The sequence below is a fragment of the Felis catus genome, chromosome F1 (assembly GCF_018350175.1).
Source record: "Felis catus isolate Fca126 chromosome F1, F.catus_Fca126_mat1.0, whole genome shotgun sequence".
NCBI classification, from domain to species: Eukaryota; Metazoa; Chordata; class Mammalia; order Carnivora; family Felidae; genus Felis; species Felis catus.
Window position 1 is genome coordinate 15414034 of NC_058384.1, and position 20692 is coordinate 15434725.

Here is a 20692-nt window from a genome sequence, read left to right on the forward strand (position 1 = left end):
CTCCAACACTTTGTGTAATCTAGCCCAATGCCCACCGCATCTAACGGGTCACAAATGTTTACCAGTAAAAAAATATGGTCAAGCCTTTAGAAGTTCACAACCTAAGGAGAGAACGAGAGAGAGAAACATAATGCACTATTGATTTTCCAAATGACCATTGTCAATTCCTTCACCTTTTCCTTCAGTCTGTCCAAAGCAGTAAAGACAGAAGAGCCTATCAATCAGACAGGAGTCAAAGCCCTCTGAAAATCCCTGCAATCCCCTTCTTCCTGTCACCAGGGAGTTACTTCTAAGGACTTCAAGATTCTCCCCAACCCTGCCAGCAGCCTGACAACTTTTTTTCCCCCTGATATCAGAGCCTCTACCCCCTCTGCAAAGTAAATCCCTCCCTTAGCCTTGTCTCCTTTTTTTCCACATTCTGGCCTCTCCCTGGAATGTCTTCCTTGCCCTGCCTCCCTTCCTCCTTTTTCCGTGGCACTTCTTCCCTCTGGAATGGCCTCAGCCCATGAAGCATCCGCCTTCCATGTAGTATGGAAGTTAAACTAACTCCCTACAAGGGCCAGGCAGGACAGATGGTGTTCTTTCAACTTCGCACATTAAGTATATGGGAATATTCTTTACTTTGACAAAGATATGCTCTATCTTGTTCCTCCTGGAAACGTATGGCCCTTGGTCAACCTTTCATTTTCACAATTTTGATAGAATAGGGATACATTAGGATAGGATCCATTTTCCTCCTAATTCTACTCTAAGAAAAACAACAGTGCAAGAGTGGGGTTAAAATGACAATAGGCACTTAACGTCAGTAAGTGGCGAAGGACCTTCTGAATAACAGGGAACATTTGCACCCTTAGAAGGCTTCTCTCCAGCCACTGTTCACCCACATGGAATACGGGTCCAGTGTGGCTAGACCTTCTGCCTTTCCAGGAGACAGAAATCCAAATATTTTTGAAAAAGAAAGAAAGAAAGAAAGAAAGAAAGAAAGAAGAAAGAAAATCTATCTTTCAAATGTCAGCTAATTCAAAAGAATTTAAAATGCTACAAAGACAAAGCAAATAAGCATGCAGAGTACATGAGGATTTCCGGGGTGCAGTCTCTGGAGCTATAAATGCTAACAGGCGTTTATCAGATTTTATTATACGCGCATTTGCTTAATTTACAACAGACAGTTCCATGATTATGCTTTTTATAGCGATCAGTGGTCTGTTTTTGTATTCATTCTCCATATTTGTGGTATATCTATGTTTCCTATGCTATCTCCATGGTGTTATTAATAGTGCATTAAGATAAAATTACCCTCCTTTCCCTCCTCTCTTTCTCCGTCCCCCGCAAAAGGATTTAAGACATAGCACTTTCAAAACCAAAGCCTGGAATCAAATTAGTTGAGATATCAAATTACAGTAGCTTTATGGAGTTCTCTAGAGTGGCTAGAAATTTTACCAATAATCTTACTGTAAATCCTTGTTCAGAGGAGAACTGAGTAAATCCGGTTAGCATACACACACACACACACACCCCACACACAGCACTACGATGCAAACTAAAACTGCAGTATGTGAGTCACTTCTCTTAACACTACCATGTGCCTTCCTAAGGCTAAGGAGTTCCATGCAGAGGATTTTTCCCACTTCTGAACTCCAACCATTTGGCACCCTCTCCCATCAGCATTTACTCCATAATTTTATCAAAACTGCGTGTACATCTGCCTTCCCTATAAGAGCAGGGACTGCAGTCACCAGGCCTGGCACAGTGCCATGCACATAGTTGGCAAAGCAAGATGTATTGCATAAGCTATTATCATCAGCCAAATAACAGCTACCATTTCCAGAGCACTTACTATGTGCTAAGTAGTTTACCTACATTATCCTGGAGGCTTTCCCAGACCAGACCATCCAATGCAAAGCAGCACCCCAGTCACCCTCTAGCATATAACCTTATTTTATTTCCCTAAATAGGATTTACTACTATCTAATGTGTTCTCGTTTAGTTATGTCTACCCCACTAGAATGAAAGCTCCAAGAGAACAGTCATTTTGTCTATCTACCTCGCACTTGGCACATAGAGAGCAAATAAATGAACCTAAACTTCCCACTTCCAACTCACCAGACTCTACACCCGAAAAACAAGTAATCCAGTGAAGAAATGGGCAGAAGACATGAATAGACACTTTTCTAAAGAAGACATCCAGATGGCCAACAGGCACATGAAAAGATGCTCATCGTCACTCCTCATCAGGGAAATACAAATCAAAACCACACTGAGATACCACCTCACACTCATCAGAGTGGCTAAAATGGACAAATCAGGAGACTATAGGTACTGGTGAGGATGTGGCAAAATGGGAACCCTGTTGCACTGCTGATGAGAATGCAAACTGGTGCAGCCACTCTGGAAAACAGTGTGGAGGTTCCTCAAAAAATTAAAAATAGATCTACCTTATGACCCAGCAATAGCACTGCTAGGAATTTACCCAAGGGATAAAGGAGTGCTGATGCATAGGGGCTCTTACACCCCAATGTTTATAGCAGCACTTTCAACAATAGCCAAATTATGGAAAGAGCCGAAATGTCCATCAACTGACGAATGGATAAAGAAGATGTGGTTTATATATATATACAATGGAATCTTGGCAATGAGAAAGAATGAAATCTGGCAGTTTGTAGCAACGTGGATGGAACTGGAGGGTATTATGCTAAGTGAAGTAAGTCAGGCAGAGAAAGACAGTTACCATATGTTTTCACTCATATGTGGATCCTGAGAAACTTAACAGAAGACCAGGGGGGAGGGGAAGGGGGAAAAAAAAGTTACAGAGAGGGAAGGAGGTGAACCATAAAAGACTCTTAAATACTGAGAACTGAGGGTTGATGGGGGGTGGGGGAGAGGGGAAAGTGGGTGATGGGCATTGAAGAGGGCACCTGTTGGGATGAGCACTGGGTGTTGTATGGAAACCAATTTGGCAATAAATTATATATAAAAAAAAACTTCCCACTTCCTTGGGTGACTTGCATACAGCAGACCACAAGAAGTATGTTTTAAAATGCATATGTCGATTTCAGGATAATTGTGTTGAATATTTTATGGTTCATAATGAACTCTGGGAGAGGGGAGGGCAATAAAAGTTTAGTCACATTCCCCCAAGCACTGACTGACATAGGTGCTGGAATTTTTGCTGCAATACGAAAGCCACTTCCTCTGACATAAGGTCCCTTACACGTCTGGGTCTTGCCACATCCTCTGATATACAGAGTTCGTGATGGCTAGGCTGGCTGGGGCGGTCAGGATTCCAGAAGCTCACACTTAAAGAGGGGTAAGTGGAGGGGTCAGGCGACCAAGAGTGAGCGTACAGGAGGATCGCGGATTCGTCATCCCCCACCCCGATTCTCCGCCTTGGGGCTCCCCTTCTACTGCGACGCGCTTCCTTGCACCACCAAAGCCCAGACGCACTGCACGATCAAACCTTCTCACCCCCAAGCCTTCAGGGGTCACTGAGTCCCAAGTCACGTGAGTGGAGACAGGCGCCGGCGTCCACAGGTTCCCGGCAGGTTCAGAGGCAGGAGACCAGGACCCAGAACTGACCCGCCCTTGCTCCGCCCCTCGCTCCGCCCCTTGCTCCGGCCTGCCCCGGCCGCCATCCCACCCGCGCCAGCAGGGGCTCTGTCCTTCGGGCGGCGGCCCGGTTCCGCCCCGCCCCTCGCCGTGCCACGGCCCCGTCCCGCTCAGACTCCGCCTCTGGCCCCGCCCACGCCGCTCGCTTCCCGCCCCTCGCGGCCCCACTTACTCTGCGGCCGGCACCCACACCGCCGGAGCCGGCAAGCTGGTGACTGCAGCTGCTGCGCGTCCTCGTCTTCCCGCGTCACTGCTGCCGCCATGCCTGGAGGTCTCCTTCTTGGGGACGAGGCTCCCAACTTCGAGGCCAATACTACCATCGGCCGTATCCGTTTCCACGACTATCTGGGAGACTCGTAAGTGGCCACCTCGTAGCGTCCTCGGGTTACGCCCGGCCTCGGAGGTGCCTTCCCTATTTCTTCTACCTTCCGTCCTCCCAGCTCAAACCCCTGGTCGCCGCCCGCCTCCTCCCGCACCGGTTCCTGCACGTGCCTCTGGCCGAGTGGCTCCTGCCCCGCGTCGGCCGAGCGCTGCTGGGGGCCGGCCCCTCGACCCCATTCCGCCGGCGGCCCCCATGTGGCTGAGCCGGCTCCGCGGCGGGAAAGGGGGAGGGGAACGAAATTGGGTTCCAGCAGGTACGGGCACCGGAGGCCGATGCGGAGGGTTTGTTGCCTGTATCACTCGGTTTGGTAAGGGGTGCAAGGAGCGTGGCCGAGTTGAGGCGGCTGGGGCGAGGGCCGGGCTGCATCAGGGGTCACTTCCCGGGACTTGTGCCCAGGGTCGCACTCCCTCCCTCGGTGCTGGAATTTGCTCCCTGGGGGAAGGTGAGTGTCTAAGGCCAGAGTCTGAGGACACTGCTGTGGGCGGAAGGTTCGGGACGGCCCAGCGCGCCGAGGACTTGCTTGCTGCAGTGGTATTTGCAGGCTTCTCGACACAAAATGTAAAAATTTAAACCACCAGCTGCCAAATAAGTGGCTGAAAAGACTTTTTGTCCAGAGCCTCCTCCTGTGGCTGGGATATGATTTGATAACAGCTTTGGGAGGAACCAAGAACATTCTGTATGTAGGTGTGTCCTTCATTCCAGAACTTGCAACACTTGAAGTGAAGGGCTTTCTGAGGTTGCTCAGTTGCAATGGCCTGTTCTTGCCGCGGTAGGCCACTGCAGGCTCCTGGACGCCTGGACCTCCCCGCTTTTGAGACCCTTTTGTTTCCCAGTCGTGTGCCCCTCACTGCTTCCTCCCCCCACTGCTTTGCTTCCAGCACGTGGCCTTGCCGGCGATAGCCAGATCTGGCCTGGCAGTCAGACCATTATGACTAGGAGTAAATTGGTGTTGCCCAGGTTTTACGTTTTACAGCCCCTGAATCAGCAAGCTTTTAAGTTGCTTGGTTTTAATCTGAAACCTCCCAGATATGTGTCATTATATTATGGCTCTGGAGTTCCAGTGGTCCCACCACACTGGTTTTCCCTTTTTTTTTTTTTTTTTAATTATTGAAGTATAGTTGACACACAGTGTTATATTAGTTTCAGGTGTACAATATAGTGATTAGACAATTCTATACATTACTCAGTGCCCATCACAGTAAGTAGTCACCGTCTGTCACCATGCATTATAATATTATTGAGTGTTCCCCATGCTGTGCTTTTTATTCCCATGACTAATTTATTTTATAACTGCAGTTTGTACCTCTTAATCCCCTTGATCTGTTTCACTCATCCCCCCCACCCCCTCTGGCAGCCACCAGTTCTCTGCATTTATGACTCTGGTCCTGGCTTTTTGTTCGTATTTTCTGCACTGTGGTGTTCTGAGGCTTAACAAATCCTCCATGATTTGTGTCCTTATTTTATTTACAGTGTCCAGATATATATGTGTATAGACAGAGAGAGGGAAGTTTATGACATTCATCAATGACTGGACAGGGCTATGCAGAGAACCTGGGAGGGATTCTTACCCACTTAGGCCTACATAGCCCTTTACACTCTCTTAAGTCTATTTTCCAGCTGCCAATTTAAGGGAAAAGCTAAGCTTTGTGAAAGAGAGGACTAGGCTAGAAAAAAGATGAAAAATGGAACATTCAGACCTTAAAGGCAGGGAGAGATATACAGACTGTGTCCAATCTTGTAATCTAGGTATTAGTATTTCTCCTAAAGTCCATGGGATTTTTAGAGTATGTTCCTTTCCATTCCTATCTACAGTCCTCATCCCCATAGAACAAAATCTTATCAGAACTCTTAGATTGTATAAAGATAAATATTGACATAAAACATTTATTATAGCAATAATTATAAATGCCATCACTATTTAAGCTAACCCTACTTTTTTGGGTTTCTTGCTGTTGTTTATTTGCCCCTGGGTCTATCCTGATTTTATTAAAAGCGGTGCCTTCTCAGGGAGCCACCAGTAGGAAGATGAGAAAAATATCTGCATCTACAAACAAAAATATAACAAGTCTGCCTCAGGTCACGCCTGGGATTGTGTTCCCTCCCCTACCTTGAAAAGAAGTTTGAGCTCTTTTTATAATTATAATACATGGTTTTGCCTAATGCAATTTCCCCAGGGATTCCGGTCTGTGTGTGATCTCAATTCAGAGGTCAGCTTTTGATCTAGGTGTTTTTTGGAGAAAAAAATAATAATAATTTCAAACATTACAGGTATCTGCCCTACCCCTGACAACTGGAAACAACTAAGGGGTTTGGGTGCTTCATTTGGTGAGTTTAATGAGCTTTAGCTCTGTTTCTTTGTGTATATGGTAGAAGCAGCTTCTTTACAGTACATCTTCACCAAACAAAACTTGTTTTCCTGGGGTTTTCTGGGGGTTAGTGAGTGAGGACCCTTCCCTTAAAGGAGGAAACCTTTTGTCTTTTGAAAATGAGGAAGGAAGGAAATGGGATAATGTAATTGAACTCCTCTTAAGAGCACACACAGTTAGGGAGACTTAGAGGGGAATGCAGACCATAGTAAGACATCCTCAGACTTACCCTCTTCCTAGCCATGTGGCACACTGGAGTTTGGCCTCTGAGGGGGACAGGATGTGAAGCAGCTTAAACTGAGTTCCTTAGCATGATTCAGCAAAACCTTTTCGATGCACAATGGAAAGAGTGTGTCTGACGCCTCTAATTCATCAACCCTTTAACAACTCAGGAAGAAATGCTCTGTTTTTCTCTCAACTCTTGGAAACTTTCTCATAAGTCTCATCTGACCCTTAAGCAGATCCTTTACCATAGAATCAAAGGCCTAGATTTTTTACCCATACCTAGATTATTTATATAACAAGATGTATAGCCCTCTTACTGTCCTTTATAAAAAAGTAAACATACCACAAACCTCCAGAATCTTCAAAATATTACCTCTCTCTTCCCAGTCTTGCCATAGGGCCCTCTATCCTCATTGTAGGAAGGCTTTTCCTTTCCTGAAGCCTTGGGAGTTGAGTGGCAGATGTAGGTGGGAGGGAGGTACCCTTGTCTCTGCTTTGTTCTTTGTGCCTCAAGAAACTTGGCAGATTTTGAGAGGTCAAGCTTGGCATCTAGACTGAGTTGAGTTATTTAGTAGTTTAGGATCCTGGTTTAACACAAGTCCAGCGGGGTGTGGAGAACCCGGTGTTAAATTTTCCTTTTCAGTCAGAAGAGTAGTTCTGTTGCCAAGGAGAAGGAAATGGTATTCCAAAAGTTCTTGGTGACTTTTAGCTGGAAATATGCTTAAAAATCTATATAAAGTTTAATCCTAGGTAATGATGATTTAGATATTCATGTTTACCTAAGAATCTGTAGTTGTCAAAATCTGTGTTGTAGGCAGCCAGTTTTCTTGCCTACTTGGACTAAAGCAAAAAGGAAAAGAAACTGCAAAGGAAGAGACAGGTAAAACTCAAAAGTGCGGTAGCTTCGTCAGGGTGCAGAGATTGGGTGTCCTGCTTGGCAGGCTTGGTAGCTTTACAAAAGTTTTTATATCCACTCACTGCAAAGAAGCCAAGTGTCAGCTTTAATTTTACATATAAATAGAGGATAGAAGCCTATTTATTTGAGATTATGTAACCTGTTTATTATTGCAGTCAGGCATTTGGTTGGATTGGGGCATATTGGGACATCCATTATTATAGCCTAGAAAAAAAGTAGAAGTGGGTAAGAAGGGGGGAAAAGGTATTTCAGTAAGCTTGTTGGTTTGAGTAGCACAGATTTTATGAGCTGAAAAAGAGTCAGGGTGGCCCTGTAGTTATTTAAGGAGGCAACACCCTTAAATTACAGTCTCCTAAGACATTTATCATGTGGAATTTCATATGTTTGGTTGAATTGGGCTTTCAACATAGGCTTTTCTGGAAGTCAGAAGATCAAAAAGCATTCCTCAACAAAAATTTAAAAGTAATTGTCCTCATAAGCACTTGTTTAAAAAGGAAGTCATTTTTGACATAGGATTTGTGACTTCTCATTCTACATGACGGTGATAATCCCTCCAATAAGCTGTGGCTTCCTTTTCCTTCATCTCAGATGGGGCATTCTCTTCTCGCACCCTCGGGATTTCACCCCTGTGTGTACCACGGAGCTCGGCAGAGCCGCAAAGCTGGCACCCGAATTTGCCAAGAAGAACGTGAAAATGATTGCCCTCTCAGTGGATAGTGTTGAAGACCATCTTGCCTGGAGCAAGGTATAGTACCAATTGGCATGTGCTTTGAGGTTATAAATCAAGGTATAAATTATGTAGAGTAGCTTGGGTTTTTTGAGGTAAAGGTACAAGTAACTTCAAGTTCAGACTTCACCTATTATTTGAAAATCTGACTTAACTGCACAGTGATCTCTACCTTGCTAAATGCAATGCTCGGTTTTTAGCCCTTGTCTTTCCCGGCCCGCTAGCAGCCTTCAACCCACTGGTCGTTGTATATCCTGGAACATTTTCCTCTCATGGCTTCCAGACACCACATCTTGAGCTACTCCTGTTTATGGTCAGAGTGAGCTTCCTCACCCCCAACTCCTAGTTATGCTAAAGTTGCCCTGAATTCATTTATTGGACACCGTCTCTTTTTATCTATACCCTTCCCCTTGGTGAGCTCATCCACTCACGTCTAAATGCTGTGATTCCCGAATTTCCATCTCTAGGCCAGACACTGTTGGTTCCCAGACTGCTACGACCACCGCCAACTCCCATCTCCCCTGGGATGTCCTGTCATCTCACACCTAGTATGTCTGACACTGGCTTCCTTTTCTTAATCCGAGATCTTACTCATCTTAGCTAATGGACACTGCGTTTTCATAGTTGGCCAAAATCTAGGCATCATCCTGAATTCCTCTGGTTTTTCCATATCCACGTCTGGTTCATCAGTAAACTTGTCTGCTCTGCCTTTAAAATGATGCAAAATACTATTTGGAAGACTTTCCTCAGGTAGCTTTGTGGCTTGTGCCCTTCCCGCTTTCAAGTCTTGATTCAAATGCTACCTCATCAAGGCCTTCTTCCATGGCCTCCTTATCTAAAATTATAACTCCCCTCCATGTTCCTTATCCCCCTGTGATTTTTTCTTTAGCATTGTCACCATCTAAAATAAAATGTTCTGCACGTTGCTAGTTTCATTTGTTCATTTGTCCACACCCATCAGGCTCAGCAAGGCAGACTCCTGTTTTGTGCTCTGTCGAACAGTGCTTGGCACTCAGTGTATCCTAGGCAGTCAGTCTCTGTGTGTTGAATGCACGAACGGAAGGAATTGTCTACTTTCAACAAACGATTTACTTGGACAATAAATGTGGTGGTCTAAACTTGAGGACATTTTGATGACTTTGCGATGATGTGCCACTAAAAAGTGATGATAGGTAAGCTCTGAAGGATGCTCTCAATGTACTAGGCACTCTGTCAAGCACTTGTTATGCAACTGAATAAAAGATGTGGTACTGACTTGTGAGCTGGCCACCTGGGGCTGCAGCCCTTGGCCATTTCCTGCTAGTTAATTCTAAGTGCCCGAAATTAGAAGCATCATATACAGGAGAAAAGAGTAGGGGATTTCTCTTGCTTACAGTGGCATATTTTTCATCCCTTACATTTGGCTGCGACTGGTAAGTGCATTTCTGCACTATGCTCTCATGTTTGCCAGTGAGAATACTTTTCCTCCCACAGAGTTGGAGGGACTTGCTCAGGGTGGGCTGGCTAGGAAAGGATGGCAGTGCAGTTGGAACCTCAAACCAATGCTGTCATTGATACTACATGATAGAGAGTAGGAATTCATCTGATTTAGGCTAGAATAAAGTCAAAGCATGTGGTTCTTTGGTGTTCGTGGATATAACGTAATGCCCATCAGGGAAGTGGCAGTGTTGACCGTTTATTACTGTACAGCAGCCATTGAAACTAGAAACCACCAAAGGAAGAGTTGATTGCCTCTTGTAAAACACCTTTTAAAGTAGGAGCATGCCCGGGCTCATTTTAGCCTGTGAGCCTCTGCCTTGAATTTTCAGAATTGTGAGAGCACTGAACAGGAAACAAGTCCCACCTATCAGAAGCAGTGGCCAAACTTTGGCACTCAACTGGTTACATAGGAAACTTCAGGACGCCTCTAGCAGAAAGCCCTTTTGATTATTATTTAGTTGTGATGAGTTGATGGGGGGCCAGTGACAACAGAAAGGAAGTTAAGATAATAAAATTAAGGAACACGTCAAAATGTGTTGTTACCCGTTTCAAAGTTCACCTGTACCACTTCTGTCCTGTCACATCTCTGCTGAGAAATTGACAGAGGCTCTATATCCGCCATGACCTCAACCCCTATGTTACTTTTAAGGCTCCACATAATAAACAGACCTTATTCCAACCTTAAATCCTCTCCTGCTGCTTCCTAAAGCTCTACCCAGCTAAGTTACTCACTCTCTTCTCAGTTATTTATGCTCAGACCTGCCTGCATGTTTCATTAATACTGCTCCTCTTCCCTGTGAAAAATCTCATCCATCCTTCAAGGCCCCAGGTAGAATCTCTCCTGAAGTCTTTCCTAACTCAGGAGACCTATCTGTCAATGGGGACATTAGTATACTTCAGCATTTACAATCTGCCATGTAAATATTAGAGTCTTGCATTTGCTGCTACTTCACATGGGAATTATCTTAACCAAAGTAGAAGTTTCTTTGAAGGCAGGTGCCACGCCTCACTCATCCACATGCACTTGCCCTCGTGCTTACCCCACGGGAAGTGCTGTATCATTACTTGATCAAATACGGGAGCTAGATTTTCTTTTTCAAAGGCTTCTAGGGATAGGAAAGGTAGGAATGAATGAGTAAATGAGTGAAGTTTAGTAGGGGAAGAGAGTAGAATAAGGAGGAAAGTACATTATTGTCTTTCAGTTCAGACCTGAAATGCTTTGTTTTCTATGTGGATTTCACCCTAGTGTAAATTTACCTTGGACTTGTCCTTAAAGTATATATTCAACTCTCCATTCTTGGATTTGCTTCAAATTTTATGGGTTTTTTTTTTCATTTCTTAGTATCTGCTGTATAGTAGCTTAATGTCTGGGTCGGGGTTCTTAGCGGGCAGGGACCAGATCTGTAGAATTATCTTTGCATGTGGCATTACTTTTAGATGTGATGGACTTAATGAACACATTATTTCTGATGGTATTTACTTGTTGGGTACCCAGAGAGGTACCTTAGATTGGGATCTAACTCTACAGCATTCAACTTTTAAAGCATTTCTTGCTGCTTTCTGTGGGCAGTAAAATCATGCCAAATTTTAAGAGACCTGGGCATGAAAAGGGTCTGTGGTTATAACCTAAGTACTGTGCTGTACTGTTATTTCTGTCAGTGAGTGATTGGGGTGAGGAGTGTTCATTCATCCATTTTTTTTTTTTACTAAAATCGCTTAGAGAAAATTATGATTGTGTTCCTCTTCCCTATCTTGCAAGATGTTCATTGATTGAATTCAAAGAATGTGCCTGCTTTAGATTTTTTTTTTCCCTTTCACCTGCATTTCAGGATATCAATGCTTACAATGGTCAGGAGCCCACAGAAAAATTACCTTTCCCCATCATTGATGATAAGAATCGGGACCTTGCCATCCTGTTAGGCATGCTGGACCCAGCAGAGAAGGACGAAAAGGGCATGCCTGTGACAGCTCGTGTGGTGAGTTGTAGAAATCCATTAGTTGTCCTCATGACTGGCCAGTCTCTGTGTACAGCTGAGTGCTTACACCGACTTGAGGAATAGGGGAATATCTCCAGTTATGAAATAATTAGCGGCAATCTCACTGACCATCCGTACTGCTGAAGCAAAGTAAAATTTTCAGCTAAATTTGATAACGTTTGGAAATGTACATAAAATAAGTAGTTGATCATAAGATATCATCTAGAATTGAGGAATGTTTTTCCCAGCTCTCCTAACAGTCCTCTCTTTTAAAGTGGTGGGCCATAATATCCTTCTTCATAAGGCAAATGTGGCTGGGAATTCCTGTTTGTCCTTACCTACTAGAGAACAGACTTAATCCCTCATCTGCAAAACTATACAACTATTTGAAGACTGGTATCAACTCCCATCAGTATATTTTTTTAAAGTTTTTTTAATGTTTATTCATTTTTTGAGAGAGAGACAGAGTGCGAGCGGGGGAGGGGCAGAGAGAGAGGGAGACAGAATCTGAAGCAGGCTCCAGGCTCTGAACTGTCATCACAGAAACCCGACACAGGGCTTGAACTCGGGAACTGTGAGATCATAACCTGAGCCAAAGTCAGACACTTAACCGACTGAGCCATCCAGGTGTCCCCCACCCCCATTAGTATATTTTTAAGGTAATCATCCCTAGTTAACAGTACCTTCCTGAGGCCTTTCCTGGATTCAATTTGCATATCAAGTTTTCTTACTGAGACACCCAGAACCAAATAGAATTCCCTTCTAAGTTTAGAAAAATAACATGGAGGGGCGCCTGAGTAGCTCAGTCGTTTAAGCCTCCAACTTCAGCTCAGGTCGTATCTCGAGGTTTGTGAGTTCAAGCCCTGCATCGGGCCCTGTGCTGACAGCTCAGAGCCTGGAGCCTGCTTCAGATTCTGTGTCTCCCTCTCTCTGCCCCTCCCCCACTCACACTCTGCCTCTCTCTCCTTCAAAAATAAATCAACGTTAAAAAAAAAAAAGAAAAGAAAAAGAACCTGGAGAAGAAAATTATCTACACTGAAGCCACCCAGATTAACAGTTTGATGTATCCTCCTAGATGTTTGCTGAGGGCAGGGTTGGGGGCAGGGTTTGGGTTTTGGTTTTTTTCTACACTCTTGAACATTTCTAGTAACTAAAGACCTTTCAAAGAAGCTTTGATATCAGAAACACTTAAAAGAATTATTCCTATTTATGCATCTGTGTGCTTTGCAGGTATTTATCTTTGGTCCTGATAAGAAGCTGAAGCTGTCTATCCTCTACCCAGCAACCACTGGCAGGAACTTTGATGAGATTCTCAGGGTAATTACCTCTCTCCAGCTGACAGCGGAAAAGAGGGTTGCCACCCCCGTTGATTGGAAGGTAAAGACGTTAAAAGGACAGATACCCAGCTCACCTTCAAGGCCTAAGGGGCCAGTCTCTAAATGGCTATCTTCTGGGTCTTTCTTACTTGGGGCTCTTTTTCTGGCATGCACACACACTGGCAGGACTTTTCCTTATGGCTGAGTTTCAGATTTACTATGAGGCCATTGTCAAGGTCTTCTTTGTATTTTTATATGAAATACAAACTCCCTGTATTGCTTTCTAACTTCCATATCACTTGATCAAATTAATTGGTCAGAATGATTCCTTTTCTTTTTTAAGTTTATTTATTTATTTTGAGGAAGAGCACAAGCAAGGGAGAGGAGAGGCAGAGAGAGAGAGAGAATCCCTTAGCATGGAGCCTGGGGCGGCCCTCAAACTCACGAAGTGTGCGGTCATGACCTGAGCTGAAACCAAGAGTCGGATACTTAACCAACTGAGCCACCCAGAATGATTTCTTAATAAAATAATTTTTTTTAAAAAAACCTTTAACCCTTCCCAAAACGAGCAAAATGTTGGCAAAATATTTATAGCAAAACTTAGATTGGCCACTTGAGTCATGGCTATAAAACTATTTGGTGTATTAATGTCTGGAGCATTTCACTTCTCTTAAGCTTCAATTAGCCTTTCAAACTCCATGTAGAATTCTCAGACAGGGATAATATCACAAGGGCATCTTAACATTGCTACCTTTTTAAAATATGCTCACCTGAATACCAGGTTGTGTTGATTTGTTTTTCCTGACAGGCAAATCATTTAAAGTCTGTATCTGTCCATTGAACATGTGTTTATTGAGCCCAGGCAGTGGGCTCTGGGCTACAGCAACAGTGAACAATATAAATATTAATGTAAATAGGAGTCCCTGCCCTCAGAGAGCTTACATGCCAGTGGGCGGAGGCAAACAGTACGCAAGTTTACCGTGTTTTAGGTGGCAATAAGTGTGACTGAGAAAAATCAAGCAGAGGTGGAGAGAGTGGGAGCATAGGGGTGGGAGGGTAGGTTTTATAATTGGCTGTCAAAGAAGGCCTTTCTCTGAAGGGAACTTCGGGAAGGACATGAAGAAAGCAAGGGACCAAGTCGTGCTTGTTTATGAGGGAGGAAAGGGCGCCTGGGTGGCTCAGTCGGTTGAGCGGCCGACTTCGGCTCAGGTCATGATCTCACAGTCCGTGAGTTCAAGCCCCGCGTCGGGCTCTGTGCTGACAGCTCAGAGCCTGGAGCCTGTTTCAGATTCTGTGCCTCCTTCTCTCTCTGACCCTCCCCTGTTCATGCTCTGTCTCTGTCTCAAAAATAAATAAACATTAAAAAATATACATATATATGAGGGAGGAAAACCAGCATGCCTGGAAGAGCAGGAGCGGGAGGTGGGGCAAGGAGGCACGATTCATTCACACCGGGCAGCGGTAAGGACTTAGAATTTAAATTTTAAAGTGTGGTGCCAAGACGTCACTGGGTTTAAAACAAGACCATTTCTTGTTAAGATGGGGACATTGTTCTCTCAGCAAAGTGTCGAAGATCATCCTGTGAAAACAAAATTCCTCAGAGGGGAGAGAGTGACCAATACTGGGTTATTCTCAGGAGCACCTGTAGCTACTTTTCTGAAGCTACTTCTTGGCCTTCAGGCTTCACTGTAAGAGTGAATTTCATTATTTTCAATGTCTTTCAATAGGATGGCGATAGCGTGATGGTTCTTCCAACCATCCCTGAAGATGAAGCCAAAAAAATTTTCCCTAAAGGAGTCTTCACCAAAGAGCTCCCGTCTGGCAAGAAGTACCTCCGTTACACGCCCCAGCCGTAGTCCCCCAAGGAGGTGGTTAGCACAGTGAGCCAGGGGACGCCGGCTGCCAGTCATGTTCTCCTGCACCTGTTCCATAACAACATCCTGGTGTGATCACAGCCAAGGCCTTTAGGTTGCTATACTACTGGCTTATTAAACAAAATGGCACTAAAAATTTCTTGGGATCCTTTCCTCTGTGCCTTCACCAGCATTCTGTTCTGTTCCTGCACCGTAGCACTCTCTGCTGTCTCTGAAATGTAGTCTGTATGTGAGATTCAAGTCTTGGATGTCTACAGGCTGTGGGGTCGATGAGGTAGTGTCAGTTGATGGTGGAGAAAGTCTGTTCTGCTCCATCATAGAATGTCAGGTTTTCAGCTGTTCCAATCAAATCCAGAACTTGACGTTCAGATTCCCCTGTAGATACGAGTATATAACCCAAAAACCTGTAGAGTATCCAGAAATTCTCCACTCTTCAGGGTTTTGATCGCAGCGGGGGCAACAAACTTTTCAATTCTATACTTTTTCAGTAGATAACTGAAGTGGGATGAGCGGGGGAGGAATCTTTAAATATTTTGCTATAACGAAAATTTTTCGAGAAATTTCTATTAAAAAAGAGAGGCTATAGAAGAAGTTCCACTTGCCTGCCTGCCAGGGAGGTGGACCAGGAGGTGTGAGCGATACGACAGTGCCATGTGCCTTTCATGCAAAGTATTTCCATATGTCTGTCTGCTCTACACTGATGGGCGCAAGAGCATACCTTGGGAAGAAAGGAGGAAATGATTGAAAATGTTTTGTTATAGAACTATTCTTGCCGTGAGGGGGTGGGGCTGTTTTCTGAGTTTTGCTTTTTGGGGATCAGCAAATAAATTCTTTGTTAAAACTGGATCAGAGAATTCTGTTGTCACGTTTTGAAGTACTAGTTTAGACTCCTGACCCAAAGGGCAGAGCTTTGCTCGCTAGGATCGGCATCAGTACTTTTCTCCAAAGGCAGATACGTGAAATTTCTTGTGATGAAAGTGGAGGAGCAGCTGATGAACAAGGAGATTTCACCACATCTCTTGGCCCACTTCGCTCCTTCCTGTTACTTCCCTGGGTCCTTGGGTTTGTGACCCCCCCCCCCCCCTGCTGTAAAGAGCTCTCCTAACATATTACTTTAATTGGATTTACAAGGCTTAAGAATATGAATCTTGAGGAGAGTAGTACACCTGTGCGTTTCTGGAAAGAATACTAACTACTGTGAACTCATGGTCTCTCACACTTTTGTTAGGCTGTGCTGATAAGTCCTGGGTTTAGAAAGAAGTGTCCCATACCTAGTATAGTCCCTTGCATGTAGCCCTCCATATTTTTTTATTGAGTAGAATAATGTAAAACATGATGCCTGGTGCCATATGGTAGGCGAGTCATTAAGTCTTTAGTTTCCTTGAATTCTCCACATGTAAAATTTGAGTGACACCAAGAAGGTTGGGAAGGTAGTGAAAATTTCAAGTTACCCAATATCCTGAGGAGTCCTGGTCTGAAAGACCCAAGAGGAATGTGTCTTGCTCTTACCTCTTTGAGTCACAATATACTTTGCCCTTAAAGAACCAATACCTGGACCTCTTATAGGATATCTCCTAACTAGTCCTTGGATCTTCCGTCTCCTGTCACCTTTCCAACTATTCAGTTCTTGCTCTCTTTTCTTCCCTTGGCTATTTGATGCCTCTTGTCCTTGTCTCTTGGAGTCTGGCTTCAACTTTCTTTCATGGTGACAATCCAGCATCTAAATCTCCAACGTTAATTTTTCAGTTATTCAACACTTGAGTGTTGATCTTTATTGACGGATGGAACGTGTGCCATTGGATTTGCAAATTCAAAATCAAATTCATCAACTTCCCCCAATAAATGTATTGCACCCCTCATCACTCAGGCACCCAAACCCTGGTGTTTTTTTGGCCATCTCTACTCTGTCCACATATATGATGTCAATACAAAGACACTGAAAAGGTTCAAAGAAAAGGCAGCCAGGTATCCCCAAATGGATTTCTGGCTCTGTCACCATGAAGCCATGAGACTTTGTGAAAAGATTCTTTTCCAGATGTAAAATGTGACATAATACGCATTTCCAGGGTTGAAGTGATCCTAAGTACATCTTCAGTGCCCTAGTGGGCATGGAGAATAGAGTTCCCATCAAGAGTTGCTGCTCTCAATTTTCATGGAAGAACAGAATAAACTGCATTATGTGTTCAAGATTTATTAATTGAAAGTGAATTCACATATGACAATTGTGATTATGAGAGAAGCATGAGAAGTCCATGGGACTGCCTTCTCAGTCTTCTAAGATTCTCACAGTGGTAAATCTGTGGCCCCCTGTGTGGTCTTGCCACAAGTCTGATCTCGCCTCTAACCTCCACCCTAAATGTAGGGATCTGCGTTGAGATACTCAGCAAAGGGGCAGGGAACCAGAATGGCTGTGTAGTAGTTTACTCCCATTTGGCTCCACCCCTTTGGGGCAATGCGAATTGAGGAAATACAACTTTAATTTTTTTTTTCTTTTTATTTTTGAGAGACACAGAGACAGAGCATGAATGGGGGAGGAGCAGAGAGAGAGGGAGACACAGAATCCGAAACAGGCTCCAGGCTCTGAACTGTCAGCACAGAGCCCAATGCGGGGCTTGAACCCACAAACTGAGATCATGACCTGAGCTGAAGTTGAACGCTTAACCGAGCCATCCGGGCACTCCTGACAACTTTAATTTTAGCTTAAAGGGTGTATTAACTGGCCAAAAGGTCATTACCACTTTTCTTGGCAGTAACTGGTTCAGAAATGGGCACGTGATTCAATTCTTGAGAATGAGCCACAAATAGGATCATTGGAGTTTCTAGAAGAATTCTATCCTGACAGCATTGGAGACCTTTTTTTTTCCCTTTTTGTCTCACACAAAACATGATTGTTGCTAGCAGCCATCTGACTACCTGTGCACGGGGAACCACAGAATGAGGCTGGTCAACAGCAAAGTGGAGAGAAAAAATCTGATCATCATCTTCGCTGAGTCCATCAACCATGAACCCATCTTACCTCTTGACTGACACTACATAAAATAATACATATCCTTAGGACATAAGCCTTTTGGAGTTGGGTTTAGGCCAAACGCATCCTAACTGATGTATGTGGGAGGAAGTATCTCCTAGTTCCATCAGATATGCTAATGAGCCTCTAAGCAAGACTGTAGAGCAGACTAAAGTATCTCAAGTTTCAAATGCACTAAATCCCACAGGAGTGTGAAAATGCAGAGCCCAGGGGCCTACCCCCAGGGACTGACTCTGCAGGTGGCCAGCTGGTGTTCATTTGTAACAAGCCATGTGACTGGCGCAGAGCACAGCAGGTACTGCCCTTAACCCAGTATCCACTTACCCCATACTTTTCACTAAAACCACCCAGATCATTATTAAGGGTGGCAGAGTGAGATGCCAGCCAAAAAATCATCTTAAGGTGAGAGGTTTAGGCACATGACCGTGCTGGCCTGGGATGAGGTCCATTCCTGACTCAAAGGCAAAACCTCCTAAAGAGAAAGCTCCTTGCCCTCCTGGAAAGCAAATAGGATGCCTGGAGGTACAGATGTCACTTTGCCACCCTGGGGATAAGGCACAGGCCGAGGATGAGGAGGCTGCAGCCTAGTCCGTGATAACTTACTTCCTCAACCAGCTGCACCCATCCCTTTCTGCCTATTTCTAGATGTTTTGTTACTATAAGAAAAATGAAGCCTTTAATTAGACTAAGTCACAGGGATGGAAGGTATAGTACAGGGAATATCGTCCATGGAGTTAGAGTAGCATCGTGTGGTGACAGATGGTAGCTATGCTTGTGGTGAGCACGGCGTGACGTCTACACTTGTCCATGTTGTGCACCTGAAACTAATGTAACCATAGTGCATCAACTATAATCAAAAAGAGAAAAAACGAAGCCTCTGTGGTTCAGTCACGGTGGCCGGGTTCCTACGTGTGCAGCCACATCCAGTATTTGCTGACACTCAGGGGATCCACAGTCCACGCTGAAATACTGTCCTGTTACGGCAGGTGTCCAAAAAGTTCTAATAAATAGGCCTGACTTTTTGTCTTACGTTTTCTTCTTATTCTTACCTCTCTTAGGGTTTTCCCTAGAGTAGAGCATCAAATATCCTTTTGAAATCTTGTTGAAATGAAAAGGCATAATGGATTCTAAATAATAAACAATCAGACCATAACATTCAACTTTATTTGACTTTTAAAAAGAAACTGAAAAGTGATATCAAACAGTATTATGCAATGCAAGACTATTAACCTCTCCTAAACTTTGCTTTCAGCAACTAAGGTTAGAGAACATAGTTCCATTTTTCAACATATACTAAATTGGGGAGGGAGGGAATAACTTTTCACTGGAAAATGTTAGGGGGTCATTAACAACAAATCAAATTATATAAGTTGTATGCTTCAGTCAGTAATATATTAAGTGTACAATGCTTCTGATTACTTGAATTCTCATAAATTGCTCTATTTGGTTTCATTTAGTAGGCCATGAATTATATTATCATCCTGAAGAATTTTGAACATCTCAAGTATAATGCAACTGCTTAAAGTTAGAGCTTTTCCAGCAGCTCAATTGCTTGTGAAATAAATACAGCAGTATTTATTAGCCATGTCAGCAACTTCTGAGTAACCTCCTTGCCAGGTAATCCTTCAGCACGTGAGCCAGGATATTAGCTCAGTCTTTTACCTGACTCCACATATCACCTTAGCACCATTAGTATTCCTTTTTAAAATAGGGTCCAGTTTCCAACTATAAAGGAAAAGTCAAAAGCAAAATATTAGACTATGAGCATTTCAGGAAAAAACATGAACTATCAAAATGTAATCAGAAAACTTAACTGAAAATTCACATTTTATTATCTGGAACGTTTCCTCTAAAAGATCTTACATATTAAGGGCTTTGAGAGATCAGTTACGAGTAAATACATATGCATCTCTGTGCTATCAAGCATCATCTTGGAAAGAGATACTACATTAATTCACTAAGAGTAGTCAAACAAAGGTGCACTTCAGGAAAAGAGAAATGTCAGGAGAGTTGAATTCCGGGTAACTCTGTGACTGATTCCCAGGTAACCAGAAACTTTGTCCCTAAATCACAAGGAGAAACTTTTTAAAATAATGGGGCCTGGAAAAGAACAGTGAAAATGAGGAGTCAATGAAGCCAATTACTTGACCCCCCATTAGGTTTCCCATTTGTGAAACAGGGTCCTTTCCCATTTGTGAAAGAGGGTCCTTTTCCGTTTAGGAAGGCTGCCTAAAAAGAACTAAGTTGCTCTCTTTAAAGGAACCATTAATCACACATTCGGTCAATGCAACTCTCCTTCCCCCAACAAACACTCTGCACACCACTCTGACGGTCATAAATGACAGTGCGGGCCCCGAATTTCTGTTAAAAGGGTCTTAGGAGGACTCCTTGGTTGGAGATGTGGTGGCCCAAGGGTCTTCTCTTGAAGCCGCGCTTACACAGCATACCATTTTCCCTCGGAAAACGTTTTTACGTGGAGTGACTTCGCAGCTGGGAGACAGAGGGTGCTGGAGGCCACTGAAGCCCATCCTTGGCCCCATTCACTGCTCTCTGGCCCACCTCTGCATTCACCTAGTGCCCCGTTGCCCTGTCAGAACAACATTCTCCTCTACTGTGCAGGGGGCTTGGGCCCAAACGACCTCTGTTAGGGGCCCTGACAGAGACTCCTTGAGTAACTAGGCCTACAGACAGGTCCCCCACTCCCCAGACTTCCCTCCACTCTGTCCTGGCCTGATGTGACCAGCCTTCCCCCCTCCTATTCCAGACATGGACTTCTCAAAATTTTCCAAATTAGCCC

General features: G+C 44.1%; 2 protein-coding genes across 3 annotated transcripts in view; one reads left to right on the top strand and one right to left on the bottom strand.

The window, feature by feature from the left end:
• The first annotated feature begins 3759 nt into the window (after positions 1 to 3759).
• Positions 3760 to 15713, top strand: PRDX6 (peroxiredoxin 6). Its single transcript, XM_011290881.4, has 5 exons — positions 3760 to 3962; positions 8084 to 8240; positions 11531 to 11677; positions 12908 to 13054; positions 14721 to 15713. The coding sequence occupies exons 1-5, from the start codon at positions 3868 to 3870 to the stop codon at positions 14847 to 14849; spliced, it is 675 nt and encodes a 224-aa protein (XP_011289183.1). The 5' UTR covers positions 3760 to 3867; the 3' UTR covers positions 14850 to 15713.
• A 3327-nt stretch (positions 15714 to 19040) lies between these two features.
• The window catches only part of SLC9C2 (solute carrier family 9 member C2 (putative)), an 86772-nt gene continuing 85120 nt past the window's right edge, over positions 19041 to 20692 (bottom strand). For both annotated transcript variants that reach the window (XM_045048622.1, XM_019821631.3), the window contains exon 28: positions 19041 to 19620. In XM_045048622.1, the coding sequence (XP_044904557.1) occupies positions 19585 to 19620 (36 nt within the window). In that variant the 3' untranslated portion in view covers positions 19041 to 19584. The remainder of the gene's footprint in view (positions 19621 to 20692) is intronic.